Here is a 26,753-nt window from a genome sequence, read left to right on the forward strand (position 1 = left end):
TCCAATAACATACGGTTGGACGTGGCGAACCCTTACCTCCTCTATATTCCTTCTAATATGAAGTGGTAACTGCTTTTAACGTATTTTGGACGTATTTTGGGTGTTATGTCATCCTGCGTCAACGCGTCAACTTGCAATTTACGCGCCCTTACACCCAATGCTGGTTTGCAGAACCCTGCAAACAAAGTTTGTTTCGGTCTCAACAATGTAAACGGCATCTTTCGTCAAAGCGACACAGTTCCTCCACACGAGAAGTGAACGAAGGACGAGTTGGTTTTAAAAAAAAGGAAGGGGAAGGGGGTTAGAAAACAGCCTACACGTTGGAAAGAAGGAAAGACACAGGACACAAGCAATCACTAAAAATTACTTTATTAAAGTCGACATGAATATTTAAGCGTTAAAAGCAGACCAGCCTGAACGTAAGTCCGTGATCTGTTCATATCAGTCAAAAAAATAAAACCGAAAATACACGTATATATTGGCTGTAACCGTACTATATGCTTCCCTCGATCCACCCCCAACCCCACCTTTATTATTATTTTTTTTTCGCTGAAAACATAGCCTCCGCTTCCGCAAGCAAACATTCCAATGTGGAAAGCCTCTACGCAAGCATATTGTTGACCTTTTTTGCAGCCGCAAAGAACAGTATTCGCATTGAAACCTGGACCAAATCCACAACGCTTTCTCTCGTGAGCGTTTCCCAGCGGTCGACCGACTTCCCTCATTATATCTCCGACTTCACAACTGGCTATAGAATAATAATAATAATAATAATATCTGGGGTTTAACGTCCCAAAACCACGATATTATTATGAGAGACGCCGTAGTGGAGGGCTCCGGAAATTTCGACCACCTGGGGTTCTTTAACGTGCACCTAAATCTAAGTGCACGGGCCTCAAACGTTTCCGCCTCCATCGAAAATGTAGCCGCCGCGGCCGGGATTCGTTCCCGCGAACTTCGGGTCAGCAGTCGAGCGCCATAACCACCGTGGCGGGGCTGGCTATAGGATCCACTGCTACGAACAGTCCCATCATGATAACATTTTAGTGAATACAAGACATCGCTGCTGAAAAAGAAAAGAAAAGAAAATTTCGACTACAGCTGCGAGCTCTTTTGTTTCGCCAACCTCGCGTCGCGTCCCTTTCTTTTACATGTCGTCCAAATTTTTGCGCCGGTCTTTCAACCTCGCCGAGCACCTTGGTTCTTTGTCCGAAACAACGCTGCTACCGGACCAGCAACAAATATGCTGCACTGCACCTAACTGCGGACACATGGCGCTGGGCATGAAGGCCCGGTCAAAAACAAGGGAGGACACGCTCACGCTAGATGCTTATCGTGAGAACTTCTGTTCTTGAAGCGGCCCCGTTTTTGTTTCAGTTCGTCCCGAGGAAACTCAGTGCGCCCGCGGGTGTGCCGTTGGTCGTGCAGCTCATTAGACGCCGGGCTGTTCCCGATCGGGCATGCTCCGGTGGCCCTTTGTTTCGACTGCGTGCGCTTCATTACAGCAGTTTATACCGAGCTTGCGGCGTGTTCGGCGGGAGCACTCCGCGGAAGACGCGCGTTACGCACGCATGCGCAGGCGTGAAGTCACGGGTCACTTGCCAGTAATTGATTCGGAGTTACGAGAATATTGATCCACGTCGCAACATCCGCGAGTTGAGAAAGAACTGATCGCTCGGAGATACCACCATGTCTACCGCTGAGCTCCGTGAAAAAAAAAAATAAAAAATAAAAATAAAATTCTGAGGCGATTCCGGTCACTGCCGATATATATGGCACAAACCGCGTATCGTATATTTAGACGTTGCGTGCATCCACGCAACAGGCACTGTAAACAGCTTTGAGCGGGCCCGTTCATTGGCGTCGGCATCCTTATAGCGTTGACACACGAAGCGTTAAATTGTGAATCTTAGCTAATTAGGTTGCTATAATCACACGATGTTTTTTTTTCGCCCTTTTGGCGAAGCGTATGCCGAGCATCATTATTTGCTTGGATGCTTTCTTACTGACAATTAAGAGATATGCACTTTTTTCCGGATACCCGTTATTCCGCAAAGGAGACGGAAGGACGGGGTGTCTACCGACTGCTCCCTTGTCGAGTGTGAAATTTGAACCACTTGGCAAGTGCTACTGGGAATGTGCACTGAAAGGCATGTGAGCATTCTTAAGAGTCCAATCCTCGGAACAGGCCTTTGGCGACGTGCCCGAATTGACAAGTAGGACAAGCGGCAAGTTAAGTCGACAACAGTCGCAGCGTCGAGATATAAAGGAAGTGAATGAATTAAAGCATTTCACTAAATTTCACTGATCATCGATCCCCCACATACGCGTGGGATCCACCGACCTTATCAATTTGAGACCATCGACGCTGAAATACCAAGTAGGTTTAGTTGCTTTTTTTTATGTGACGCAATACTAAGAGAGGGTTTTCTTCTTATAATACCGTTAATCGTGGCGTCAAATGTTTAGAAAGAAGGACGGCCTGCATCCATGGCTGCTACCTTGTAACCGCCGTTATCGTCCAGGTCAGGCGGCAGCAGTATACACGGGCATACAGGAACCCCAAACAGGAGAATTTGCCGATTAAGGCTGACATTCATTCATGAAACTTGATTAGTATTACATAAGACATGCAGGCGTTGGATGCCAGCACTGGGAACATGGTAACCGAAACATTCGCCCACCAAAGACTACTCTATACGCTCTATCATGCCCGGGTCTATTTATATGCGCGATGCATGAATTGTTGACTATATTTGCATTGGCGTTATCTTATTTTGCGTTCCCCGCTCTTGTAAATGCACTTCCATAATATTTTTTTAATTAATTCTAAGTAAGCTTTTCAAGAGCAACAACAACAACTTCTCTGCTACGCCTTGGACGCAGGCCAATGAGCAGACGCAAACAAATGACGCACTCAGCAGTGATCCCAATCTAGTGACGGCTTGAAAATCCTTATCCTTGATCGGTATAGGTAGGGGCGTTAATACGGCGCCTACTATATTTTCAAAATTTCTTCATCATACTTCAAGGACAAATCGTTCTAAGAAAATGGCTTGCACTTGTAAATCTCCCGAACCACGCAAAGCAATTACACGCTGATAAATGCCTTTCCGATGCTTAGTGATGGCGCCTACATTTTCTATCTCACTCTCTCGCTCTCTCTCACACACACGTACAATGAATGAGAAGAAGGGGAACCGAGTGGCCCCATCTTTTGCTTGGCATATGCAGCGACCAGATAATGAAGCCAATGAAAACATAGGGAAAATTGTTTGTGTTACGATCTAAGTACACAAATGATAAGCTGAATGTAAGTGAAAGTGGACGAATAAACAACTTGCTGGAAGTGAGAGCCTACGCTCCCGCAACGTCCACATTTAGCGCGCGTTGCGCTAACCATATTCTGAAGCGAAAGGTGCGTGTACAACGACAAACGTAAGGGAGATACATACAAAAATAAGGCGACCTCAGAATATGCTAAACCAACACGCCCACTTTTCATCTTAACGTCGCACTACCAGTTGCGCTACAAAGACGGTTGCTCACACGTCTGAATTCCTGTATAGTATATTCATGTATGTGGGCAACGTTTAACTGTAGGAGTGTTATCCAACGCTATGAATGCCTTCCTCGATACCAATATCTATCTATCTATCTATCTATCTATCTATCTATCTATCTATCTATCTATCTATCTATCTATCTATCTATCTATCTATCTATCTATCTATCTATCTATCTATCTATCTATCTATCTATCTATCTATCTATCTATCTATCTATCTATCTATCTATCTATCTATCTATCTATCTATCTATCTATCTATCTACCAAACACACATAATCACAGAAATGAACTTTACCCTATGATTTAACTTATCGGCCACCTGCATTTACCTGCATCCGGCTGTTTGCAGTGTAAGTACAGGCTCTTTCGACAACTGTCGCGCTTGCGAGCCACCAGACCATCCTCTGCGTTCCTCGCTTTACACACCTGATATTCATCATGCTGTCGCACCGTGACTAGCTCGTTAGAACCGCACAAGCGTGGCCACCAGCGCAATGAGTTCATCGGCGAGTGGTTTTCTTGCATAATTTGTTGGATTACGCGAAACCGTTCATTACATTAAAAACGAGTGCTCGCTCCAAATACGCCTTTATATTCGACCGCAACATCGTGAATAAACCACAGCTTACGGGAAATTCAACAACAGAGTAGTGGTAAACGATAAAGGAAACCTAGGGGCCCGATATTCATTACAGCGAGCATGCCTGAGAGGCCTGTGAAGCTCCTTGAGAAATTCAAGAGGGCAACGGCGTCAATCACGTTTATCAGGCTCAGCTATATGGTGACAAATTTACAGAAAATTTGAGGTGTCCAGGTCTGTATTGACAAAGTTTATCGGCTATTCGAGTAGCTGAAAGAAGAACTCATTGCAAGCGGTGGATACATTTACCCTTACTGGACCGTTTCTACTAGTACGTACAGACGGGTCCGCTGTTAAAGGGAACACTTGCGTTCAGGGCATGTCAGCATACCGCTCTCTTCCAACAGCACAGTGACTTAGGTTTGCATAAGACTACTAGTGGTTGGCAGTTCCGACTCCCTTTGAGAGACTATAGTACCGTGCAATAACAACGTTTCCGCATTCACTTGGAGTTGGGGGGCCAGCAAAGTGAAAGGTGCTCATTCGAGTGTTCCCTTTAACAGTGGACCGTACTGTACAGAATGCTTTCACAAAGGAAGCAAACAGACATAGACGTCACAATAGACTTGGGATACATCACCAAATGGGTAAAGGCGTATTGTATTTGACAAATAAGCTCGCAACACGTAAAACGAGCATGTTTGTCGGTAAAATCAAAGCACAACAAAGCGCTTTCTTTCTCAGAACCTAGAATGTGCCCCGTCTATTTTCGGGAAATAAACAAGATAATGGCCGACATGATAAGCTTTTTGCCTTGCGACCATTGCCATGGTCGACTAATAAAAGACATATTTACACGTTTAACTCCTTTTTTCACGGCATGTCACCACATATGATTAAATAGAGTAACGAGCTTTTTAAGGAAGGTGACTAACACTGACCTTCCTTGAAAATCTTCTCTTTTTTTCCCAAGTGGGGCGTTTGGAGAATACAAAAGTCGACTGCACTAATCGCTCGTTGAAGTTCTACGCTAATAAACTGCCGCTGTGCAGCGGTTGTAACATTTCAACTTTCAACCCAACTTTTGAAGGTAAGGCTTTCGGAGCAACCATTCTTTTCTGCGATGAGTAGCACTGTTTACAATTCGCAATGAATATGCGAGTATAGATGGCGCGAGATCTCCGTTTGCACTTTTGATGCACCGCTGCCTGTGCACACACGAATACCGAATACCTCCTCCTCCCAACTTGTAACAGTCCTCCATTCGGCATATAGGCGCCGATAGGGACAAATGAAATTTTTTGCACCCTTTGCCCTACGGAGACGACGCTCAGTCGCTCACCCACTTTTGAGTGCCCACGGCAAGATTTAAGGCTTTTTATGCTCGCATTTTAAAGTGCTTCCGTGCGACACATCTTCACTGCAAAGCTGTGTTCATGCGGCGGTGGCCCATAAGTGACCGCTAGATGGCAGCGACCTACGTCTTCTTGGAACCAGTATTTGTGCTTATTCTGTTGGTGAACTGAAGGTCGCTTGCCCTGCAAGAACTTCCGCTCTTTCATCTTCAAGTACCTGTGCATACTTCTTAACTGCACTGTCAACAATTTTAAACAAACGCGTCGGCTATCGCGGTTAAAAGCAGATGCTCAGATGCATTGTATTTCTTTTCCAGCGGGTGCGTGTTCCGGTCCGTCACACCACCGGAGCTCATCGACGATCAGGGAGAGCCATTCTATAGCGGCGATACGCAGGCTGACAATACCTCAAGTGCAAGGTTTTCGCGGCACGTGCACTTTCGGTTCCGCGAGCTGGACGAGAAGCAGCTCACCATGATGCGCCAGCGTCTCATGTGCCACGTAATATCTGCTCGTGCTGCTCCATTTACTACGTCGACCTTTCCTGGGCGCGGATACATCTCCGACGCTGCAACCAAATCTCCTCGCACTCATTAGAAGCCATTTGTCTGGTGCCTTCGCTTCTGGAGCTAATAATAGCGTACGCGCAAGGCTCGGAAGTGCTACCGCAAACGCACGTACGCGGTTATTCGGGCCAAGTACGCGCGTTACGCAAAATTATTCACCTTCCGTGCCCGCCATTCGCAATTGGCCTCCTATCGACAGTCTCATCGTCTGGCGGGCGCGCAGCCGCCGAACTGGATCATGTGGCCCGGCCCCAAATGCCGGCGGCTTTCTTTTATTCAGTCGCCGGCGACGAATTGCTGTTTGTATACCAGGCGAACGTGGCGTTCCTTATTGCGTGCGCTGGGCACAGGTGAGTTTCGGACACTGGTTACGCGACCTAAGCCTCGACGAGGCCGAATGGAACAAGATGTGCGCACATAGACGCACGCACAGTCTATAGCGAGCATGCGCGGATTAGCGGGGGACACTGGTCGCGACAGCGATCCCCGCCGGGTCGTTAGCGGGTCGCTTCTCAGCCCGGCTCGTCCTCCTTTTTATGGGACCGCCTCGGTTGCAGCCGCCGCCGGTCACACTGGCTCATTACGTGCCTGACCCCTCCCGCCCAGGCTTCGAAGCCGCGCTTCGTGTGCGTGCGTTAGCGCGTGCGCGCACGTTGAGAACGGCTCAACTGTCGCTCGGCGACTGGCTTTACTCAGTGAAAAAGGTCGCCTAGTTTCGGGCGCTAAAGGTGGTCGCCCAGCGGCGCCTGCGGAGATGACATCGCACTGTGTCTACAGAGGTGTGCGTTTTTGCCAGAATATACGCGGGTGTAGCTCGGCGTCTCCGCCGACGAAGGACCAAAGAAAATAAAATAGAAGGGTAGTACTTTGCTCCCTGATCTAGATACTTGGCCTAACTAGGGGCTATTGGCTACCCCGAGGATTTGTTGGAGTCCCCGTGCAGAAGCCCTCGACGAACATTTGTTTGCCCATTTATTACAAGGTGCTCTTGCAAACGTGGGCACTTAGCCCAGACCCAGTTTCGTAACGACAGTTATTGGAAGCCGGCTTCGGTGCCACCACGAGAGCCTGCTGCTGTAAACGATGTCAAAAGCGTCCGAGATAACTTCAGCGCACGGTTGCCAAATGTGCTCTTACCTGAAGACAACGTCACCCAGAGTGCACGGTTTCCTCGTGCAGGTGCTGTTCGATAACAGCCGAGTAAAGCTTTGGTGAACGACTGAGCGTTCGTTCGCCGATGCAAGGGCACATTGTTTGCCTAACTATGCGGACTCGAGTGGCTGCGATCGAACCGTATTCCCGGAAGGGAAGGTCGCATTTTGACGAAGGAGAATAGCGAAAGGGCTAGTGCGCTGATATTCGGGCAAATTAATTAAGAAACCAAAGGTAGTTGTAAATATCTCGTTATTCTCCACAACGGTAATTCACCTCTACTCAGACGTAATTTTGGTAAGGTGTCATCAGTCATTGTTATCTAAATAAAGTGGTCAACGAAGTGCTCGCGCATATCGAGAGGCAACTGGTGGCGAAAGGTCATCTGTGTTTGAAAATTGCGTTCACATCGACAAGCTTGCGAGTGATGTCGTGTACGAACACAAAAGTTGCATAACGTCAAAGTTGCATTTTCAAAGTTGCAAGAACATAAACATTGTCTAAGGTTACATTTTGCATATAGTGCAAAAGTAAACACGATTGTATGCACCCCTATTAATTTTATAGTGTTGAAATAACCCCTTCACTAAAACTTTGCTTCACATGCACTCAATACATGTATACTATTTGCATTAATTTCTTGGCACATAAAAATGGTGAAGTTTGTGCGCTTACGAAAGAAAGGACTGAGTATATAGTTGACGAGTTAACTTGGCGTAAAACTCTGCCAGGTAGTGGAGTCCTTTAGGTCGCGTTATTGCCACAGAAATACACAACCGCGATACAGCACAGGACCAAAGTTCTCGCATTCTAATTTCAGTCGTTTTTCTTGCTATCGAGTTCAGCCAATATCTCTCGAGAAGCCTTTCTATTCCGAATTTGCTGCATAATCTTGCTGTGGTCACGTTTCCGTCGACGCACGTATCGCGACGATCACCTATTAGTGTGTGCTACTATAGGGAGGAAGCTGAGTTTCGAACCAAACAGTGTTAACAGGGGCTTTGTTTTTTTCTTTTCCGAAATTTATGGAAGTATCAGAAAACAGTCGCAGAAACTATCTGTACTCTATCTGCCCTCTATCGTCAGTGCGTGTTTCAGCTAACGTGTAGAATCTGCGTCAGAAACTCGAAACAGCGGTGCCGTCAGACACGAACATCGGTGTATCGAACCGAACATCGAGGCTGAAAGCGGCCGCGCGAGGCTGGTGCGCACTAACGGAAAACCGGGCGGTCGGCGTTCGAGGCCTGCTACACGTTTCTCTTCCTCCGCGTCCGCTCGTTTCTTTTCTCCTTTGTTCCAAACGCGCGTCCTGTCTTGTTCGCAAAGAAAAGCGCACTGTAGCCGATAAAAGTAGACACGTCCACACCGCCAGCGCGCGGGCCACGAGAGATAGCTATAGTGCGCGCCGAAGCCGCTCCCTTTAACAACATTTTAAAAAAGGGGGGAAGAGGCGCAGGGGGCCTAGCCTTCGTTGTTCCTACTCTTCGCATCCGCCTCAAACCAGCCTACACGAAAAGAGAACAAAAATCAAGACGAGTTCGCCCACTGAAATTGATCGCAAGAGCGCGGACGAAACAAGGGAGTGCGGACTCGTATACCATACTATACTATCCACGAATTGGGTTAGGCACCAGTTAGAGGCGGCGGCGGCCACTTGACGCGCTCAGGTGGGCAGGCCACGCGCTCGGAGCTCTGAGAAGTGGGATTCAGAAACGACCCTTTTTATTCGAGGCTGATGGGCAACGTGCGTAGATTGTGCGACTGTGCGCCGGCGGGCCACTCAGGGTGTACGCGCAGAAAAACGTAGAAGTGAAATGTCAAGCTTCTCCTTTGTTCGAGGCTATCGCGGACGAAGAGGTGCATTCCGTAAAAGCCAACGGCTCCCCTCCTCAATACACACGAAGCGGCGAGCAGCTGCACTGCGCGGAAGAGTCTGCTGGTGATGACCTACGCGGCGTGCAGCTACAGACCCATTGTCCTTTTTAGAGAAACGTACGCGAAGGCCGAGGTAGAATGCGCGGTGCGGCGTTTCACCCTTAGCTTATCGCGTTCTGCCGCATTTAAACTTTCGTTTTGTGTCGAGCTCGCTAGAGAGTGAACTTGAATGCGGCAGAAATGAGAGCTAGTCGTGCCATATATGGCCCCGACGCTGCGGCCCAGCTCTTGTTGCCCAGTGTAGTGCGTTGAACCCGCGCCCGTCTATCGACGATCCTTGTTTCAATTTTGTTTCTCCCAAGAGGGGGGTGGGGCTGCAGGCTTGCCGCTGTATAAATGATGAGCGAACAGCCCGGTCTACTGCGAATGATAACTTACGGACTGTCGATGTTTGGTATGGTGTCCAACCAGGTGAGGTTCGTGCTTCCGGCTACTCAATTTCACTTAGTGAAAAAGCACGAATTAGCTCAAACACAAAAGGAAAGTGGAGATGCATCTTCGTACGTGTGCATTTTCTTCACGTCGAAGGTACCCCCTGGAAACAGTGACAAACATCACTTGGTAAAAGATATGACATTGTTCGCGCTTTTTCTTTTTTTGTCCCATATAAGTCATCGTCGGTATTCTTTACAACTTGACGTCGGCATGAGGAGAGAGAAAGAAAACAAACATTCACGCAAACGTACTATGTTTTACTACTGTATGTGGATCGGCGTCGCATTTACTAACTTCTATTCTTTCCTTATTGCAATGACAGCAGCCTCACGTGGGAAACATGTGACTGAAACAACTCTGGCGAGGCACCCACACACATTAGAGAGTATTAGAGCATACTCTGGTTAGGCACCTCTGACCTGAAAACAGGCCGCTCAACAGAGGAATGCAACGAGAGTACAAAAGAACGTAAAGGTTAGGGTCGCCTATTGCTCGGGGGCCACTATATTCTGTGTCTGCCCATGTTATACTCTAAGAGAGGAAAAAAGGGAGTAATTTGTCTCTTTTTTTGTGAGACTTTCTTTATAGAGGCGCGTGAACACTCTTCGGAGATCATTATACTCTCGTCGGAGAGCCTAGGAACCCAAAGAAGAGTTAACGTGTCTCTTTAAAGAGACTCATATAAGTGTCAAGTCGGGACTCATCGAAATGAGTCCTGACTCTTTTCGATATTTTTTTTTGTTTCTTAGAGTCTGTAGGGCCGAGCGGCAGGTGATGTTCACAGTGCTTGACCAAATGAACGATCATCCACCATCAGAACTTTTCATCCTGGCAGCTTAATTTGCGCTGTTGAAGTTTGCGAGGCCTACGCTTCTGCTGTTCAGTGTATGCGGTTGAATTGTTCGTGCTAGGCTATCTTTTTCTTTCTTTGTGTAAGGCCATTCTGCTCTCTTTCGCCCCCTCATTCGTGCAGAGTAACCAATCCAAACTATCTCTGGCTAACTTGCTTGCTTTTCTATGCATCATTTCTCTTTCATTCGTTCGCTTGGTTATACGAGTGTTCATTACAGCGTGCGTGACTTATACAGCACACACTGCCCGGGCGTAAATTAGAGCAACCTTTGCCCAAGGTGTTCTATTCTCCCGCTGTCTTGACTCTTTGTCTTTTAGTATTCTTTGCGGACTAACCCCAGTTTCTCGTCACTGTTTGACCGTTTTCAAAGGCATATCCCGAAAATGGCGGAGTCTAAAACAGCGGTAGAAACAGCACTGTGGTCCTGACCGCGCAGCGCTACGGCACCATGGCATGAAGGGGTGCCCGTCTCTTTTATTTATCTATTCGTATCACCCTACAGGTCTCAGAGGAGCATTGAGTTGAGGGGGGGGGGGGTTACAATAAAATGACAACAAATAAGGTATAAAAAGGAGGGCAAAACAAATAAACATTGGCATTGGATGAGGATGTGTGTGAAGGAATTTCAAGCGAGAGACGACTAGACCACGATTTATAGTAGTATTACACCGTTAAATAACAAGTCATTGTTAATAAAAATAAATCATTAAATGAAATCTAATTGAAGTGAAATTAAAATCTTTCACGCAGCGCACGAACGGCGCTTTCGTGATCACCGGTTGTACTACATATAACGGTGACGCGGGCAAAGCATGGCAGCAAATAAGTGTAATCCATCTTTCTAAAGTCGATAGAACATATGTATGCAGTTAAGCCTACGAAATTGACTTTACATGAAAACAAATCGACGTGTTAACGTATTTATTTGACAGTCTAACTTCTTGCATTCTATAACAGGTCCGCACTCTATGAAAAAAAAAAAAATGCCCTCTGAAGTTGCTGTTCATTATTACAGCGAACAGCGCAGTAGAACTACAAAGGTAAATGGAGTCGTATACAAGATCCTTATTCTTTGTGGCAGAGTTTACCCCGGACAAACAGGCCGATGCACGAACGATCGGCTTAGAGAAAACACTTGCAATGTCCGAATCTTCTTCGTGAGCACTGTCGCGACTGTGGTCGATAATCCACTTCATAGAAGCTTAAGACGATTTATAGAAATGTATCGGCTATTAACAGAGAAATTATCGAGGCTGACGAAATTTTGTATGGGGGCTAAAAATCCGTTAGCTGTCGCCTTGCGTGAGGACGAACTGACGCTTTTAGAAATCACTTTCAATAAGCGTTAATCACGGGATAATGGGAGCGGCACCTATACGGGCGGTTTTTTCTAGCTGTTCAATGGCGATTTATATCAAAACCTGTCCACTGGCAAAACAAACGTTTCTCGAAAGTTTGGCGCTGTATTCGTTTCATGTGCCCTTAACTGTTTTTTTTCTTCGCTTGGGGTATTACCGCAATTCATGTTTAACAAAATATTTAGAACAGGGGGACACAAAATAAGCGCATGCACATTTGTGCAATGCACGCAGGTAATTCAGTAATTAGTTTGCTCAATTATTGCTCGTTTTTAAGCGGGCAACTGTGAAATGTTTTCATTAACTACCGCAGAACGAATGAAGGAAACAAGAGAATAACGAAGACGTAAGAGACAAGGGTGGCTATCGTGCTATTTCATTTCACTCATTCCGAAGTTGCCCTAATTCGTGAAAACCTTATGCAACACAAGTTAGCCCTAACTGCCGCCTTTTTGAAGTCTGGAACATTATAGACTCGAGCTTGCCCTCGCTGCGCATTTTGCGCCAATATCTTTAGTAGGAGGAGCCCAGGACACAGCCACAGAAGGTGATCTGTGATGAGTGTCTCGAGTAGAGGCAGGCGCCGGACACTTAGGGCACGCTCCAGGTTTATTACTCGAAAACTATCGGGGTCAGGGGATAGCAAGTGTGAGGGCCACACTGGCCCGAAGCCACGGAAGATACACGTCGCCTAACTTGTCCTCGCGTTGTCTTCGCAGTATTCCTGCTCTGTTGCCCTGTAAGAATGAAGTATGGCGGCATCGTAAATTGTATCTTCTCGTACCGCAGATGATTCTTCAGGCGGATCCCCGAGCGCGGCAGCAGCTCCGCGGGCGCAAGCAGGCGCTGGACCGGGCGCTCGAGGGTCTCGGCCAGCATGGCCTCGTCACCGCGGCCGGAGGCAGTGCTGAGGCTGCGGGCGAGGCACCTCTGCTTCACTTGGGCGAGGCGTTGCGTGGGCAGCTGGAGTCGCTGCTGTCACGCTGCAAGGTCGGCGCCCTGAGGCTGTCGGCCGGGCACGAGGCGGCACGCGTGTCGCTCAACCGCGGCCCGGCGCCCAGCACGGCGTCGCACCAGCGCCAGCTCAGCCTGCGCCGGGTTCAGGTCCAGGAGCGTCTCATCCGCAACAAGACGCTGTTGGACGCCCTCGAACCGGCCGAGCAGGCTGCCAGGGGCCTCGAGACACTGCTCGCCGTGCTCAGGAGGAGAATACAGCTCGACAAGGAGGCCCTCTGCCAGGTAAGAGTGCATATACGGGGAGATAGAGAAAAGTAAGCCAAGTGTTAGAAACAACACCGGCAGGGGCGTAGCCAGAAATTTTTTTCGGGGGGGGGGGGGGGTTCAACCATACTTTATGTATGTTCGTGCATGCGTTTGTATGTGTGCGTGGCTATATACGCAAGCAAAATTGAAAAAAATTTCGGGGGGGTTTGAACCCCCCCAACCCCCCCCCCCCCTTGGCTACGCCCCTGAACACCGGTAAGACTTCGCACCCACTAATGGGGAACCCTGCGACTCCTATGACTGCTAGGGTACTGGTGTCGAGAAGGCGGCCTCTCTTTTCAGCTCTTTTTCACTCCCCTTATTCCTATGGCTTACAAGGCACGTGTACTTGTGAGCCATAGGCTTCTCTATCGAAACAGCAGATTGATTTCCTGATGGAAGCTAAGGCGTTTGTTTAGCGTAATATAATTACATTCATTCATTTTCGTTTCGATTATGTCATCCTTTTTCCGCGGTCATATCATATGTGTTTCACGACCCACTGTGGTAGCTTAGCAGGTAATGTGTCGCGCTGCTATAAGCTCGAGAGCGCGAGTTAAGGATTCACGATCACAGCGGCTGCACATCGAGGGGGCGAAAGGCCAGAACAGCCGTACGCTGAGATTTAGGTTCACGTTAAAGAAGCCCACGTGATCAAAATTAATCCGGATTTCCCCATTACGGCGTGCATCGTAATCATATCGTGGTTCTGCACGTAGCCCCCCCCCCCCCCCCACGAATTGTCATCGAACTACGGTAAATCGAATTATCCCTTATGTCGAACTACTTCCGAGCACGACAATGCTTTAACGCCAATGCATAGGAAAATTTACGGCTACATCGAACTAAAGCAGCAGAAACACTTGATATATCGAACAACGGGCGGGGTGAAACGCCCCAAGAAGTTGGCTTTCCCTCACAAGACCTTGGTTTTTCCTAATGGAAGGGGACTTTGGAGAGTGAGCGGTGTAATTAGGAGGGCGCTGAGCAGGGCGAGTAGAAACTGCTCTCCGTAAGGCATGTGATAATCGACAAAGTCGAAGGCAGAGGAAGGAAGTGTGACTTCGCCGCTGCGTACAGCATCGCAAGAAGCACGCTGAGTATAATATTGAAAAAAAAAAAAGGCCACATTGGGGCCAAGGCAGAGTATAGTCAGTGACAACCTAAGAATGAAAAGTAAAATGTACCACTGTCCGCAGGGGCGTAGCCAGAAATTTTTTTCGGGGGGGGGGAGGGGGGGAGGGGGGGTTCAACCATACTTTATGTATGTTCGTGCGTGCGTTTGTATGTGTGTGTATATATACGCAAGCAAAATTGAAAAATTTCGGGGGTGGTTTGAACCCCCCCCCCCTTGGCTACGCCCCTGACTGTCCGTGCGTAAAATGCGCGTCCAATCGCGGCCGTTTTGTAACAGCGAAGCTGGTGTATCTCGGCGTGTGTCGTGACCCAAAATTATCATCATCATGAACTGTCACGCGCTCTCTTCGTCCTCTTCTGCTTCGCTCCCAGAGCACGTGCAAGCACAAAGCGAAGGAGAGATGGTGAAGAAAGAAGGGCGAGGAAAGAGAAAAAGAAACAGAGATAGAGAAAGATATAAAGAAAGAGAATCTCTTGGCGAAAAGAATTCCACATGAGGTGGCGGCATTCGAACCCGCGTACCCACGATCCTAAGGTGGACGCGTCTTAACCACTCGGCTATCCAGGCACACTGACGGAACGTAGCATAGCAAGGAGGTAGAAAAGAGAAGTGAGGGTGAGGACGAGAGATGTGTGGGTGAGGAGGAGCTAAAGGAGGAGAGGGAGAGAGTATAGCATAGCATATAAAGAATGAGAAAGAGAGAAATAGAGAGAGAGAGAAAGGGAAGAGGATAGAAAGAGGAAGCAAGCGAGAAATAGAGAGAGAGTGAGACAAATATAAGAAAGAAAGAAAGAAAGAAAGGAAGGAAGAAAGAAAGAAAGAAGGAAGAAAGAGAGAAAGAAAGAAAGAAAGGAAGAAAGAAAGAAAGAAAGAAAGAAAAGAAAGAAAGAAAGGAAGAAAGAAAGAAAGGAAGAAAGAAAGAAAGGAGAAAGAAAGAAAGAAAGAAAGAAAGAAAGAAAGAAAGGAAGGAAGAAAGAAAGAAGAAAGAAAGAAAGAAAGGAAGAAAGAAAGAAAGAAAGGAAGAAAGAAAGAAAGAAAGAAAGAAAGAAGAAAGAAAGAAAGAAAGAAAGAAAGAAAGAAAGAAAGAAAGGAAGAAAGAAAGAAAGAAGAAAGAAAGAAAGAAGGAAGAAAGAAAGAAAGAAGAAAGAAAGAAAGAAAGAAAGAAAGAAAGAAAGAAAGAAAGAAAGAAAGAAAGAAAGAAAGAAAGAAAGAAAGAAAGCGCTGTGCGGCCTCGTGCGTGGAGCTTATATTTATTTTTAGGTTGCAACCGACTATGGTTTGTTTTCGTTCACACTGTCGTTTATTTTACCAAAAAGTCACAGTTTCGCCGCAACGGCGAAGCAATGATTGCGATAGCAATAACTTGTAATGTAACGCGAAGAACGTAAAGCAGCTCGGAATTGCCAGCGCATCGCTCGAGCCCAAAGGACGCACGAAAAGAACGCACACAGGACGAGCGCGAACTAATGCGTCACAGCTCGACACTTGAAGCGCACTGCTAAACATAAAGCAGGACGCACGAAACAAACGAACAGGTACACACAAGACGAGCGCGAACTAATTGTCACAGTTGTTACTTATTTCTGTTTGAACAGCGCGCTCCTTTCGCAAACGCGGCCGCTGCAGCGAGCGAAGCGAAGCACCCCACCGGCCGCCCCTTCTTTCCTTGAGATAAGCGCAGGAAAGCGACGACACCCTGTAGAGCGAACAGCAACGGCGTTTGCAGGGGCGGGGCGACCATCTTTAAAGCGCGCAATATGCGCGCACGTCGCGCCATCTATGTGGGGCACTAAAAAAGCATGCTGAATTACATGGTGTATATAAATAGCTCGCCGTTAGCAGGCTGAGAGACGGTGCTGTCGTGGCCTAACGTCTAACGCGGCGGGCTGCAAAGCGAGAGGTCGCCCGTTCGATTCCGCGCGTCGGAAAGAATTTAATGATTTTTCTTTGTGGCCTTTCTATATATATACATACTTATACATATACGGTGAATGACGGCGACGGGGACGGACATTTTCCAGCCGAGACTGTCCATATAATTGCTATCGCAATAAAATAGGTGTGTATGCTGTTGAAGAGGGCCGTTCTCGTATACACCATAATGCGCCTTGCAAATACTCCTTCGGTCTTTTCCTCCAACTACCCAAACCCTTTCTTTTTTACAAACCCAGGAGTTTTAGCCTGTAGCACTCTTAACGGCCTTTGTGTGACGTGTGAAGTCAATTGGTAAATTATGCATCTCCGTGAAAGATTTCAGGAACTAGTACAAATAACCCAATCAGTGACCAACCAATCGCGCGAGTCTTCAGGGATATAGCGCTCAGTAAAACACTAAAGCTCAGTAAAACATAACACTGCCGTTATTATAAGAAGGTATGAGGAATTCTGGACATTTTTAAAACATCGATTAGATTGTTAAAAGAAACCATCAAATACAAATTTTCGTTGCGTTTCATATTTTGTATTGCTGATGCTGCTCGTAATGGCAGCTGAATAACAGCAAGAATGGTTTGGCCTGCTTTAAACACAGCATGACGTGGCAATATGTCGTCAGCAGAACCACCGGATACCGCGTAGAACTACAACTACCTATCATTCGAGTGTATATACATGGAATGTCATGTAAGCACTACTTCAAAATATTTTTAGGTCAAGACTTGAGCGCGAACCAGAACTTACCACAAAGAAGAGATGAGACAAGCACTGGCGCTGTCTCATTTCTCCTTTGTGGTCCGCCCCGATTCGCACCGATGTCTTAAAAGTTATGCACCAACAAGGCCCAACCAAAATTTTATTTGTGCTTCAATATCACAGGACGGAAAAGACGCTTAAATAGTATTTTATTAGCAATATTCGAAAGCGTTAAATCTCAGTAGTTCATATACACTGGCAACACAAATCGTTCAGAACATAAGATCGCTGGTGAACAGCCGAAAATGGAGCCTGTTTGGAAGACCGTTCGGCGCCGCGTTGGATTCCCTGGTCAAAGAAGTGGATCCCACTTTTGAACATTGCCCTGCCCAGTCAGTGAAAGTGAGCTAGCTGGAACCACTTCCTCCTTCCGAGCCTGCTTCCTGCGCACTGCGGCTGCTGTGGCTCTGGTAGGCTCGATGTAGGTGCAAACCAACACTTGGTAGGACACAGGAGCAGGACACTTGTTGGACGAGGGACAGTGGCTCTTTGCACGAGTTCCTGCATGGTGTTAACGAGGTATATAGTTATTCATCACCAACGTCACCAGGATATATGCTAAAGCGATGGAGACGAATTGTTTTGAAAAAGGAAGATGTCACATGCAAAATTGTGCGCTGCGGACCAAAGCTGAAGTGGGAAGAAAGCTTCAATAAACTTTATTTATCTGTGCCTCAAACATCGCAGCGGATGACTGCTTTCTCGAGGCTCACCGATTCAAAAGTTGACACAGTTGCGTCACGTGTGAGTGATTCGCGTTAACAAGATCGATAACGGGGCTCACCTGCTGCGCAAGGGTTTCTTGCGTGAGACGTTCACGTCGCAGTGGCTCCTCCGATGTTGCCCTGGATGTCACGGATAGTTCGCAGTGTGGTGGCTGCCATACAGGAAAATGCGTAGCCTCGGCCTGCCAAGCCTTGCTCCGCCAGTTAGAGTCGTCCTCCTGCTGCGTCATCGGTCTGCTCCAAGTTGCCATGCGGTGGTCTGCCTTCTCTGCAAGCATTCCCGCTACGAACAGGCTTCTTCTGGACACGGGTGGAATGGCAGCTATGCACTCCTGTTGCAGCCTGGCTTCGTCGTGGCAGCCAGTGCTGACGATGCGTTTCCTGATTGGCTCTCCAGACGCCTTCAAACGCGCGCAGCTTGGCCTCGCGCCTCGTGCCTCAGATGACCCGTCGTCTTCGTCGTCTATGCCTCACGCAGCGTTTGCCGTCACCGAGACAAATTCTTTCCTTTTTTTTTTCTAATTTTATAACTATTTATTATATGAAAGTGAATATAATATAGTGCTTTAATATATTAAAACAATAGTGCTGAACGATAGTGTTAGCTATTTTACCAGCAGCTAGCTAGTGCGACATACCTTGTGAACCGCGATCAGCGGACAGCGGCCTGAGACGAGCCTGGTGGTGGGGTTGTGTCTGAGGGCGTGTGTGCGTTCGTTCGACGACGCGGTTGAGCGTACGTGAGCGCGAGAGACAGTGTGCGAGTTCGACGGACGCTGTGTACGAGTCCCCGTGCGACGAACTTGAGTACGTGTGTTGTTTCGTGTGAACATTTTTTTATTAATAATAAAAGAATATTTCATGCAACCAAGTCATCCTGTGATCTGTGAGTCCCGTATTTCCAACAATAGTATGTCACTTTAGATTTGCGAATGGATCGACATCAGTTTTGTAAAAAGAAAAAGTAAAAAAGTATTATGTTGTCGTACTCTCATGCGCAATACATACATTGGCTTATACCGTATAAACCACTCTACTCAGAGTTACACACTAGTGTACTAGATATTCTAGTACCCTGTATCAGAGTTTACCATCCCCTGTTGATAATTTTGCCGCCAGATGACACTGCGCATCCACTTTCTCTGGCGCGAAATTTTTTTTTTAATGACTATGTAGATTTTTAGGGAAAATTCGGAATGGGTGCCTTGAATGAGTGCCTAAATGACTACGCAAGTTAGTTCCTCATAGAGCGAAAGGAGATGCATGCAATTGTAATATTTTTATTAAAATTGTATAAGACAAAAATAAAGATACCCGCTGCAGTGGGTTATCAGGTAAGGTGTCGCGCTTCTGAGCTCGAGGGCGCGGGTTCGATTTTCGGCCATTGGCGGCCGCTATTCGATGGGGATGAAATCCGAGAACACCCGTGCACCTAGATTAAGTTCACGTTAAAGAACCCCAAGGTAGCCTCAATTGATCCTAAGTGTCCCGCTAAGTCTTCCCTGATAAGGACATCGTGGATTTGACGCGTCAACTCACAGAAATAATTCATTTAATATTTACAAAAAAATAATTCTGCGGTTTTCTGTTGCAAACCCACGATGTGCTTACAAGGCACTGCCGTTGTGGGTGACTCAGGCTTAGCTTTGACCACCTGATGTTATTATGTGCAATGTGTAACGTCATGCAATTCCTTGTTATGCACAACTCACAGATTTAGTATCATTTCAACGGTTTTGTCTCATGCACTATTTATGTTTTGCGCTGTGCAGGTTCAGAATGTTAGCATTGCCGCACATGACTTTGCATTGCCACACGTGACCGAATTGAATTTCATAGTTTGAAATACACTTCGGTTGGTTCGTGAGGTTTGTACAAAAGCGACTCAAGCTATGAGAGACGCCGTGGTGCAATTTCGTGCATGCACATCGCGCAGTGTTTTCGCCTCCATCGAAATGCGACCGCCGCGGCCGGGGTCGAACCCGCGGCTTTCGGGTCAGCTACAGAGCACCCTGACCGCTTGGCCACCACGCCTGCTGGAGTTCACTTCAAGTATTGTCGTACTTGGAAATCACTAGCTGCAGACGTGGTGTATCGCAAAGATTTAAATATGTGTTAGTGACTTTACCTCCGAAACAATGCGTTAATGCCACTAAGGGTCATGCAAGAATAAACAATCAAAGAACTGCTCGACTGCTTGATTATCGTGAGAAAAATAGAAAGAGCGGGAAACATCGCGTAAACACTGTTTCAAATCATAAGACGCAAATGACGCTTCAATAAGCTTTTATTATTAATACTCAAAATCGTTAAACGCTCATACTTCGTAGACACCGGCGATACAAATCGCTTGGATTCTCGGATCGCTCGTGGAAGTTCGAAAGATGAGCCTATTTACAAAGCCGTACACTGCAGCGCAGTGTGCCCTTGTTGAAGTGGACTTTTAACTGCGAGAACGTGCTCGTACAGCCGGTGAAGTTGAAGTTCACTGGAACCACTTCCTCGTTTACGGCCTTCTTTTGGAGCTCGACGACTGCGGTTGGTCTGGTAGGCTCGATGTAGATGGAAGCAAACACATGCTAGGGCACAGGAGCAGGACACTTGCTGGACCAGGGCTGATCGACTCCTTGGACGAATTTCTGCATAGTGTTAAAAATCTATTTTCATCACTAGCGCCACCAATACTACACGGAAGAGATGGAGGTGGACACTTAGACAAAAAGACGCGCTTGCACTCGCCAGGCGTGAACGGTCGTGTGTAGAATGGACATTCAACCATTATTCGTCTGGCGCTTAATTCACAACAGTACAGCAGCTGCTAACTGCTTCTCTAGCTCACTGACTCAAATACAGTACTTTCAAGAGTTCAAATTGTTGCTTCATAGGTCACTGCTTTTCGTTCATAACATTCATGACGGAACTCACCTTCACGGGGCTTTCTCGCGTGAGGCATCCACATCGCATTCGTTCCTCTGGTGTTGCCGCCGATCTTCCGCAGTGTGCTGGCCGTCATGCAGAAAATCGCGTAGCCTCGGTCCATCAAGTGTCGCTCCGCCAGTGCACGTTCTCGTCTCGCTGTGTCGTCGGTATTCTTCGCCATTCGAGTCGTCATGCGGCAGTCCACCTTGTTTGGAATCAATCCCGCTGCTGAACAGTTTCTCCAGGAAATGGAATGAAGAGATGGTCGTGCAGTAGTAGTGCAGCCAGTGGCCTAGCTCCACCGTGACAGACAGTGATGACGACGCGCTTCCTGATTGGCCCTCCTGGTGCATTCGAACGAGGTGCGTCATATCCTGCTCCCAGCGTGGCTCCGTGCCTCGTGCTCAGTTCGCGCGCGATCTTCGTCGTCTTTGCACCACGAAGCTTTCGCGTTAGAGAGGCAAATTTTTTTTACAGAACTTTAAAGCCATTTGTTCGGTGAAACTGAACATATGTAGTGGTTAAGAATAATTTGGGAGCCTATCTTTGAGGTCCCACCACGCACATATAATGCCGCGTATTTGCTGAACTGAAAAAAAACTACAATTCGTTATTTCGTTCGTTCTTGTTTGTTTTCGTTTAATCTTTTTCCTCGTTCGTTAGTCTGATCATTCGTGAATCCTCGTTCGTTCTTTAGTTGGTACATTTCTTAGTACATTCATTCTCGTTCGTTCATTCTGCAGCAGGGGCGTAGCCAGAAATCTTTTTTTTTCGGGGAGGGGGGGGGGGGGTGTTCAATCATACTTTACATATGTTCGTGCGTGCATTTGTATGTGTGCCTGTATATATACGCAAGCAAAATTAAAAATTTTCGGGGGGGCGGGGTTAAACCCCCCTCCCCCCTTGGCTACGCCCCTGTTCTGCAGGATCCCACAGATGAGCAAAGCTGGTTTTGTGTCCTCTTAAAGTGAACAGCGTAACAGACGATAGTGGGCTTTGAATGCATGCACGTGTGCTATCACCAATCTCGTTGTTATATGGCGCTGATATATCATGCGGTCTAGGGTGCCTCGATGCGTGCGCCCCCCTTAGGGTGTTGCAACTCTTTGAAGGGGGTGGGGCCGCCGCGCCGCCATTTTTTGGTCAGCGTCCCGCGCCTCTCAATGGCGCCGTCGTAGAGCGGTGAGACGCCGTGAGCAATGGCTGTATACACCTTTGCATTTTTTTAGTAATATCGCTCCGACGTTGAACGAAACTTCGCACATGATGCGCATGCGTAGAGAGAACACTCGTGTGCGAGCGCTTTCGGCCCAGCTGTTTGATTTTATAGTCGGTGACAATCTAAGAATAAGAAGTACAATGTACCACTGTCCGTGCGTAAAATGCGCGTCCTATCACGGCCACTCTTTTCTATGACGTAAAGGTTAGCAAAGTAGTGAAAAGTGCAATATCGAGTCGTTTGCTGAGACGAGAGGCGAGACACCATTGCACCGGCAGCTGCCATCCGGGTTTTCTTGTCATGTTTGTTTCTTCCAAAAGAATGTCTCTCGTATTGTTATTCTATTGTTATTCGGACATACCTCAGCGTCACTCTCGCCAGTCGTCATTCGATGCAATCAAAGCTTGTGCTTGTGCCGCTCTTGAAGCATAGCGAAGCGGCAGGCGCTCGGAGTGTTTATCGCGTACCATCGTTTCGACATCAGCAAGTTGCGACGAGGCGTGTGTTTCTTACATTATACGCCAGTGATATCGCCTGAGGATTACTACACTCGCCGATCTTTTTTTTTTTTTTGCGAGGTGCTTGCTTTCCAGCGCGGAGGCACGCAAAAAAAAAAAACGAAATGTGTGGTCTCGTGGGCGGAGTTTATATGAATTGTTAGCGTGCAACCGACTACAGAGGCTTCCGGCGTCCAACGAGTATACGCACAGCTGCGCATGAAGATGCTGAGGCGCTGTTTACATTGATACCGTATTTTCTCGCGTATGACCCGCCCCTGCATATAGCCCGCACCCCCAACTACTAACCGCGGTAAAATAAAAAAAACTAATGAAAAAATCCCGGCATATTATTATCGTGAAACAGTGCTGTGAAGCCAACTTGCTCACCGAAATTCTCACCGAAAATACGGCAAATTCATTAAAAGTTTTATATCGAATTGTACAATATACCGAATTAATTCCCGTTTTTTGTTTGTTTGTTTGTTTGTTTGTTTTTTGCATGTTCGATATACGTGGTTCGGGTTCGACTTCTTGGCGTCGTGTTTGGCCCCGTACCCCTTTCCTCGCGTTCACTGGTAACCTTGAGTAGCTAACTTACTCGTACTGGAAGGTCAACGGCTCTTTAACAGCCAAACGTGGCTTAGTTCGTAGAACATGTTCCACAGCCTATGATCACTTTCTGTTTTGATTTACAATGCGAACGATGGGCCCAAGAAATTATTTTAAAGACATGTTTCATAGTTCATCCTTGAAGTATAAGGCAGCGCATCCAATTTATATACCTCTGTTGCTCGCATTAACAGCTTCGATCGGCTACCGAGGAGTTTTATAGACTAAAAACAACTATCATTCATAACTATACAACTCCGCTGCTACATCACCCGTTTTATGCAGCACTGTTACGTACGCGTAAAACAACGTAAACAACGCAGCACTTAATTTTATAAACAGAACAATTCAAATGATGAAAATATACTATTTAATTTATTGTAAGCATGGAATTTACTTGGCATGCATAAAGAAATGGTTATTATTGTACTACCAAAATGCAGCGTAATCAACATGCAGTGTGTGTAAAGCCTCAGTATTTCTCATTACTCATTACATTTCTCACTACCAGGACTTAAAATCCCTTTGAAATTATTCAATATGAGAGCGCCGCGCGCATGTATCGCACTTCAACGGTCGTTATACTCGGCGTATCGAACGACACGCATCGCCATGTCTTCTGTTACATGTGTACTCTTCTTAATGCGATAACCTGTCGCAGTGGCCAGCGGCGTATGGCGTCAGGTCTGCTCGTGTTTCCACTGCTGCGCCTTCATACTCGTGACACCGCTGTACGCGGGTGTACGAAATGCAGCGTGCTAGGCACACAGTGTGTGTGAAAGAAAAAGAAAACGTGGTCCACAGTTCCCGTTCCAGCACTGCAGTTTTGGCAGTTCATGACGCGAAACGCCAAGTAATCCTGCAGTAGCGTTGATAGGAATGACATTATAATGAGCAAGCCCAAGTAACTCTTCTATTGGTGACATACCTCCCGTTTCTCAGGTATGTAGATGTCAGGCACAAAGTTATGCCCTTAAGGTCTCTGAAAGAGTGCCGCGCGAATTGCACCACACAGCTTGGCAGGGGTCCTGGTGAAGCAGTCTATAGGAATTTTAGGCAAAGACGCGTCGCGTTCGAGGCTTGAAAATGAAAGTGTGTAGTACAGGGGTCTCAAACTCACCTGAGCGAGCGGTCCGCAGTCACGAAATTTAGCGCCACAAGGGCCGGGACAGTCAAGATGGTTGAAGCAGTAAGGGGAGGGGGGAGTTTGAACTAAATTTCACCTACCGTTGCCCCATATCTCATACATGGCTCACTTCTGAAGGGAATTTGACGCGTCGGGTTTTGAGAAACATATCTATACTGGTCTCCGCAATGACTACAATCTGGGCGCCGATTCTGAAATATATAGTTTTCGCTAAACGGTGTTGTTTAGCGGTATATATATATATATATATATATATATATATATATATATATATATATATATATATATATATATATATATATATATATATATATATATATATATATATTAAGGTGCGAAGCTAATGCGAGTACCATTTAGCCACAAGTCACAAGACCTTATTTGTTGTGAATCCGCGGGCCGCGTGTTTGAGACCCGTTGAAGTATATTTTTATTTATTTTATTTACAGAAATACTGCAGGCCGCATGGCCCAAGAAGCAGTGGCAATATAAAAGCAATATGAACATTGAACAACAAAGATGGAAAACAAGCAATAATAATGACAGAATTTTAAAAAAATCAAGGCAACACAAGTGGCAAAAAAAAAGGCAGTACGATTGAGTGAGTGTGAATGCAGAAACTGTGAAGCAAATAATCAAGTGAATTAAAATAGAGCCAATTCTGACTAACAGGGGAAAAGGAGGTTGCGTACAAGGTAACGTATAGGAGGAGGCATTCTACTCTTCTATGGACAATAGGTGGTCATGTGACAGGTTATACCAATCTTTAATTGCCTGCGGAAAGAATGAGAATTTAAATACATTAGCTCTGGCAAAATAAGGAGCTGGAGAAAGTGTATGAGTATGACGAGCCCGCCGTGATGTAAGTGGAAATATGTGTGGTGCTGAGTCGAGCCCAAGCTTCCGAGTGAGCAAAGAAAACAGAAATTTTAAACGCTGATCTTTGCGCCGGGATCGCAATGAAAAAACTTGATTTGATTCCATAATTGATGTAACGGAAAGCCTGTGGCCATATAAAGAAAAAAAATCGCACTGCAGCACTTTTTCAAGTAAACATCGAATGGATTCATGAAAGGAGTTTATTGCCTCATGAATCGACCGCCGCAAAAATTTTTCGAATCCGTCAAGTACGAGCGGAGTTGGAGAGATTTGTCGCACGCCGTGATTGCTTTCTCTCTTCTCTCGTCCCGACGAGCGCGCTGGAAGCTAAGCGGGGAGGGATGGCCCGGGGGAAAGAAGTTACGTCACGCGCGCCTCATGACCTTGAGCACTTATTTTTTCTTTGAACGCGCTGCTTACTTTCAGTGTGATCGCGAGCGGGCACGTGGGGGCCTCACGCGGCGGCCACGGTAACTATGCAGCTCACGATGTTCAAATCAGCCAATGGCCGTGAATAGGGGTATATGGCGCGGTCATTTGGGTAAATGGCTTCATTTGTAGATGTAAGAGGGAACGATTTCTAGCTGACATTGAGAATTAATTGTAAAATCCAGGCCGCCTGCTGCGCTATAAATATTTGGCTCGAGTGCTCTCAGGAGCCCCGACTACCTATCGGCAGCGTTTTCTGACCGTGCTGAAAAAATGTTTCAGGGCCCCTCAAAGTTACTTGTTAGGGTAACATCTAGGTACTTATATTCTCAGGCCTCAGTTAAGGGTTTAGAACATATGGAATAAAAAAATTAAGGGGGCTGTGCCTTTTTGTGACGCGAAGAAGTACTGTCTTGTCAGGGTTGAGTTCCATGCCCCATTCATTACATCAAGTAAGGATATTATCGAAGGCTATATTAAGAGTCCGTGTAATGAATACCGTTATATAGTACGTAATCATCTGCGAATAAACCTATCTTTATTGGTTCATTAATAACTGAAGCTAAATCGTTTATGTACATTAGGAACAAAAGTGGCCCCGGGACACTGCCCTGGGGCACCCCTGAAGATCGCGGAAGAGTGCCTGATTTTTTTTTTATTAATTTCGACACATTGTGTACGATTAATTAAATAGGCGGAAACCCAGGAAATAAGAAAATGCGGAAGGCAAATCATATGTAGCTTCCGAATAAATTTATCATGCGAAACGCGGTCAAATGCTTTGCCGTAGTCTAAGAAGATCGCGTCGACCTGACCACCCGTGTCGAGAACGGAAGCTAAAAAATGAACAACGGAAGCCAGCTGAGTAACGGTTGAAAATCCTTTTCTAAAACCATGTTGGTGTGCTGATAATATGTTACTGTCGTCTAAAAAGTTTGTTATGCAAGTGTCCACAATATGCTCAAGAAGCTTACAACGCGATGAAATTATAGATAGAGGTCGGTGATTTTAAATTGACAACTCATCTCCCTTTTTTATGCATGGGAACTACACGTGCTGATCTCCAATAATGAGGAACGTAAGAGGTCATAAAAGAAGAATGAAATATGATTACAAGAAATTTTGCTAAGGGCTCGGCACAGAGGCGAAGAAACGCGTTTAGTATTCTATCCGATCCAGGCGATGACTTTGCCTTCAGTTTGAGTAGCGTATTCAAGACTCCCTCATAGGACACAAGACAAGATCAACATCAAATGAATTCAACGAGGAACCAGTGGTACGAATCTCAGCAGCAACAGGAAACACGCTATGAAACTGACTATTAAAATGATCAGCAACAACCTGCCTATCATTCAGTATTTTATTATGTGTAATCTTATGAACTGACATCTTGCGCTCTTTAATACAATAATTCCAATACTTCTGCGGA

At 46.5% G+C, this 26,753-nt stretch overlaps 1 protein-coding gene across 1 annotated transcript in view; it reads left to right on the plus strand.

Moving 5' to 3' along the window:
- LOC119379108 (uncharacterized) overlaps window positions 1–26,753 on the plus strand; it is a 63,768-nt gene that overhangs the window by 18,440 nt on the left and 18,575 nt on the right. Inside the window, exon 2 of the mRNA XM_037648287.2 lies at window positions 12,595–13,044. Coding sequence (XP_037504215.1) covers window positions 12,595–13,044 — 450 coding nt within the window. The remainder of the gene's footprint in view (window positions 1–12,594; window positions 13,045–26,753) is intronic.

This window comes from Rhipicephalus sanguineus, chromosome 1, assembly GCF_013339695.2.
Source record: "Rhipicephalus sanguineus isolate Rsan-2018 chromosome 1, BIME_Rsan_1.4, whole genome shotgun sequence".
NCBI classification, from domain to species: Eukaryota; Metazoa; Arthropoda; class Arachnida; order Ixodida; family Ixodidae; genus Rhipicephalus; species Rhipicephalus sanguineus.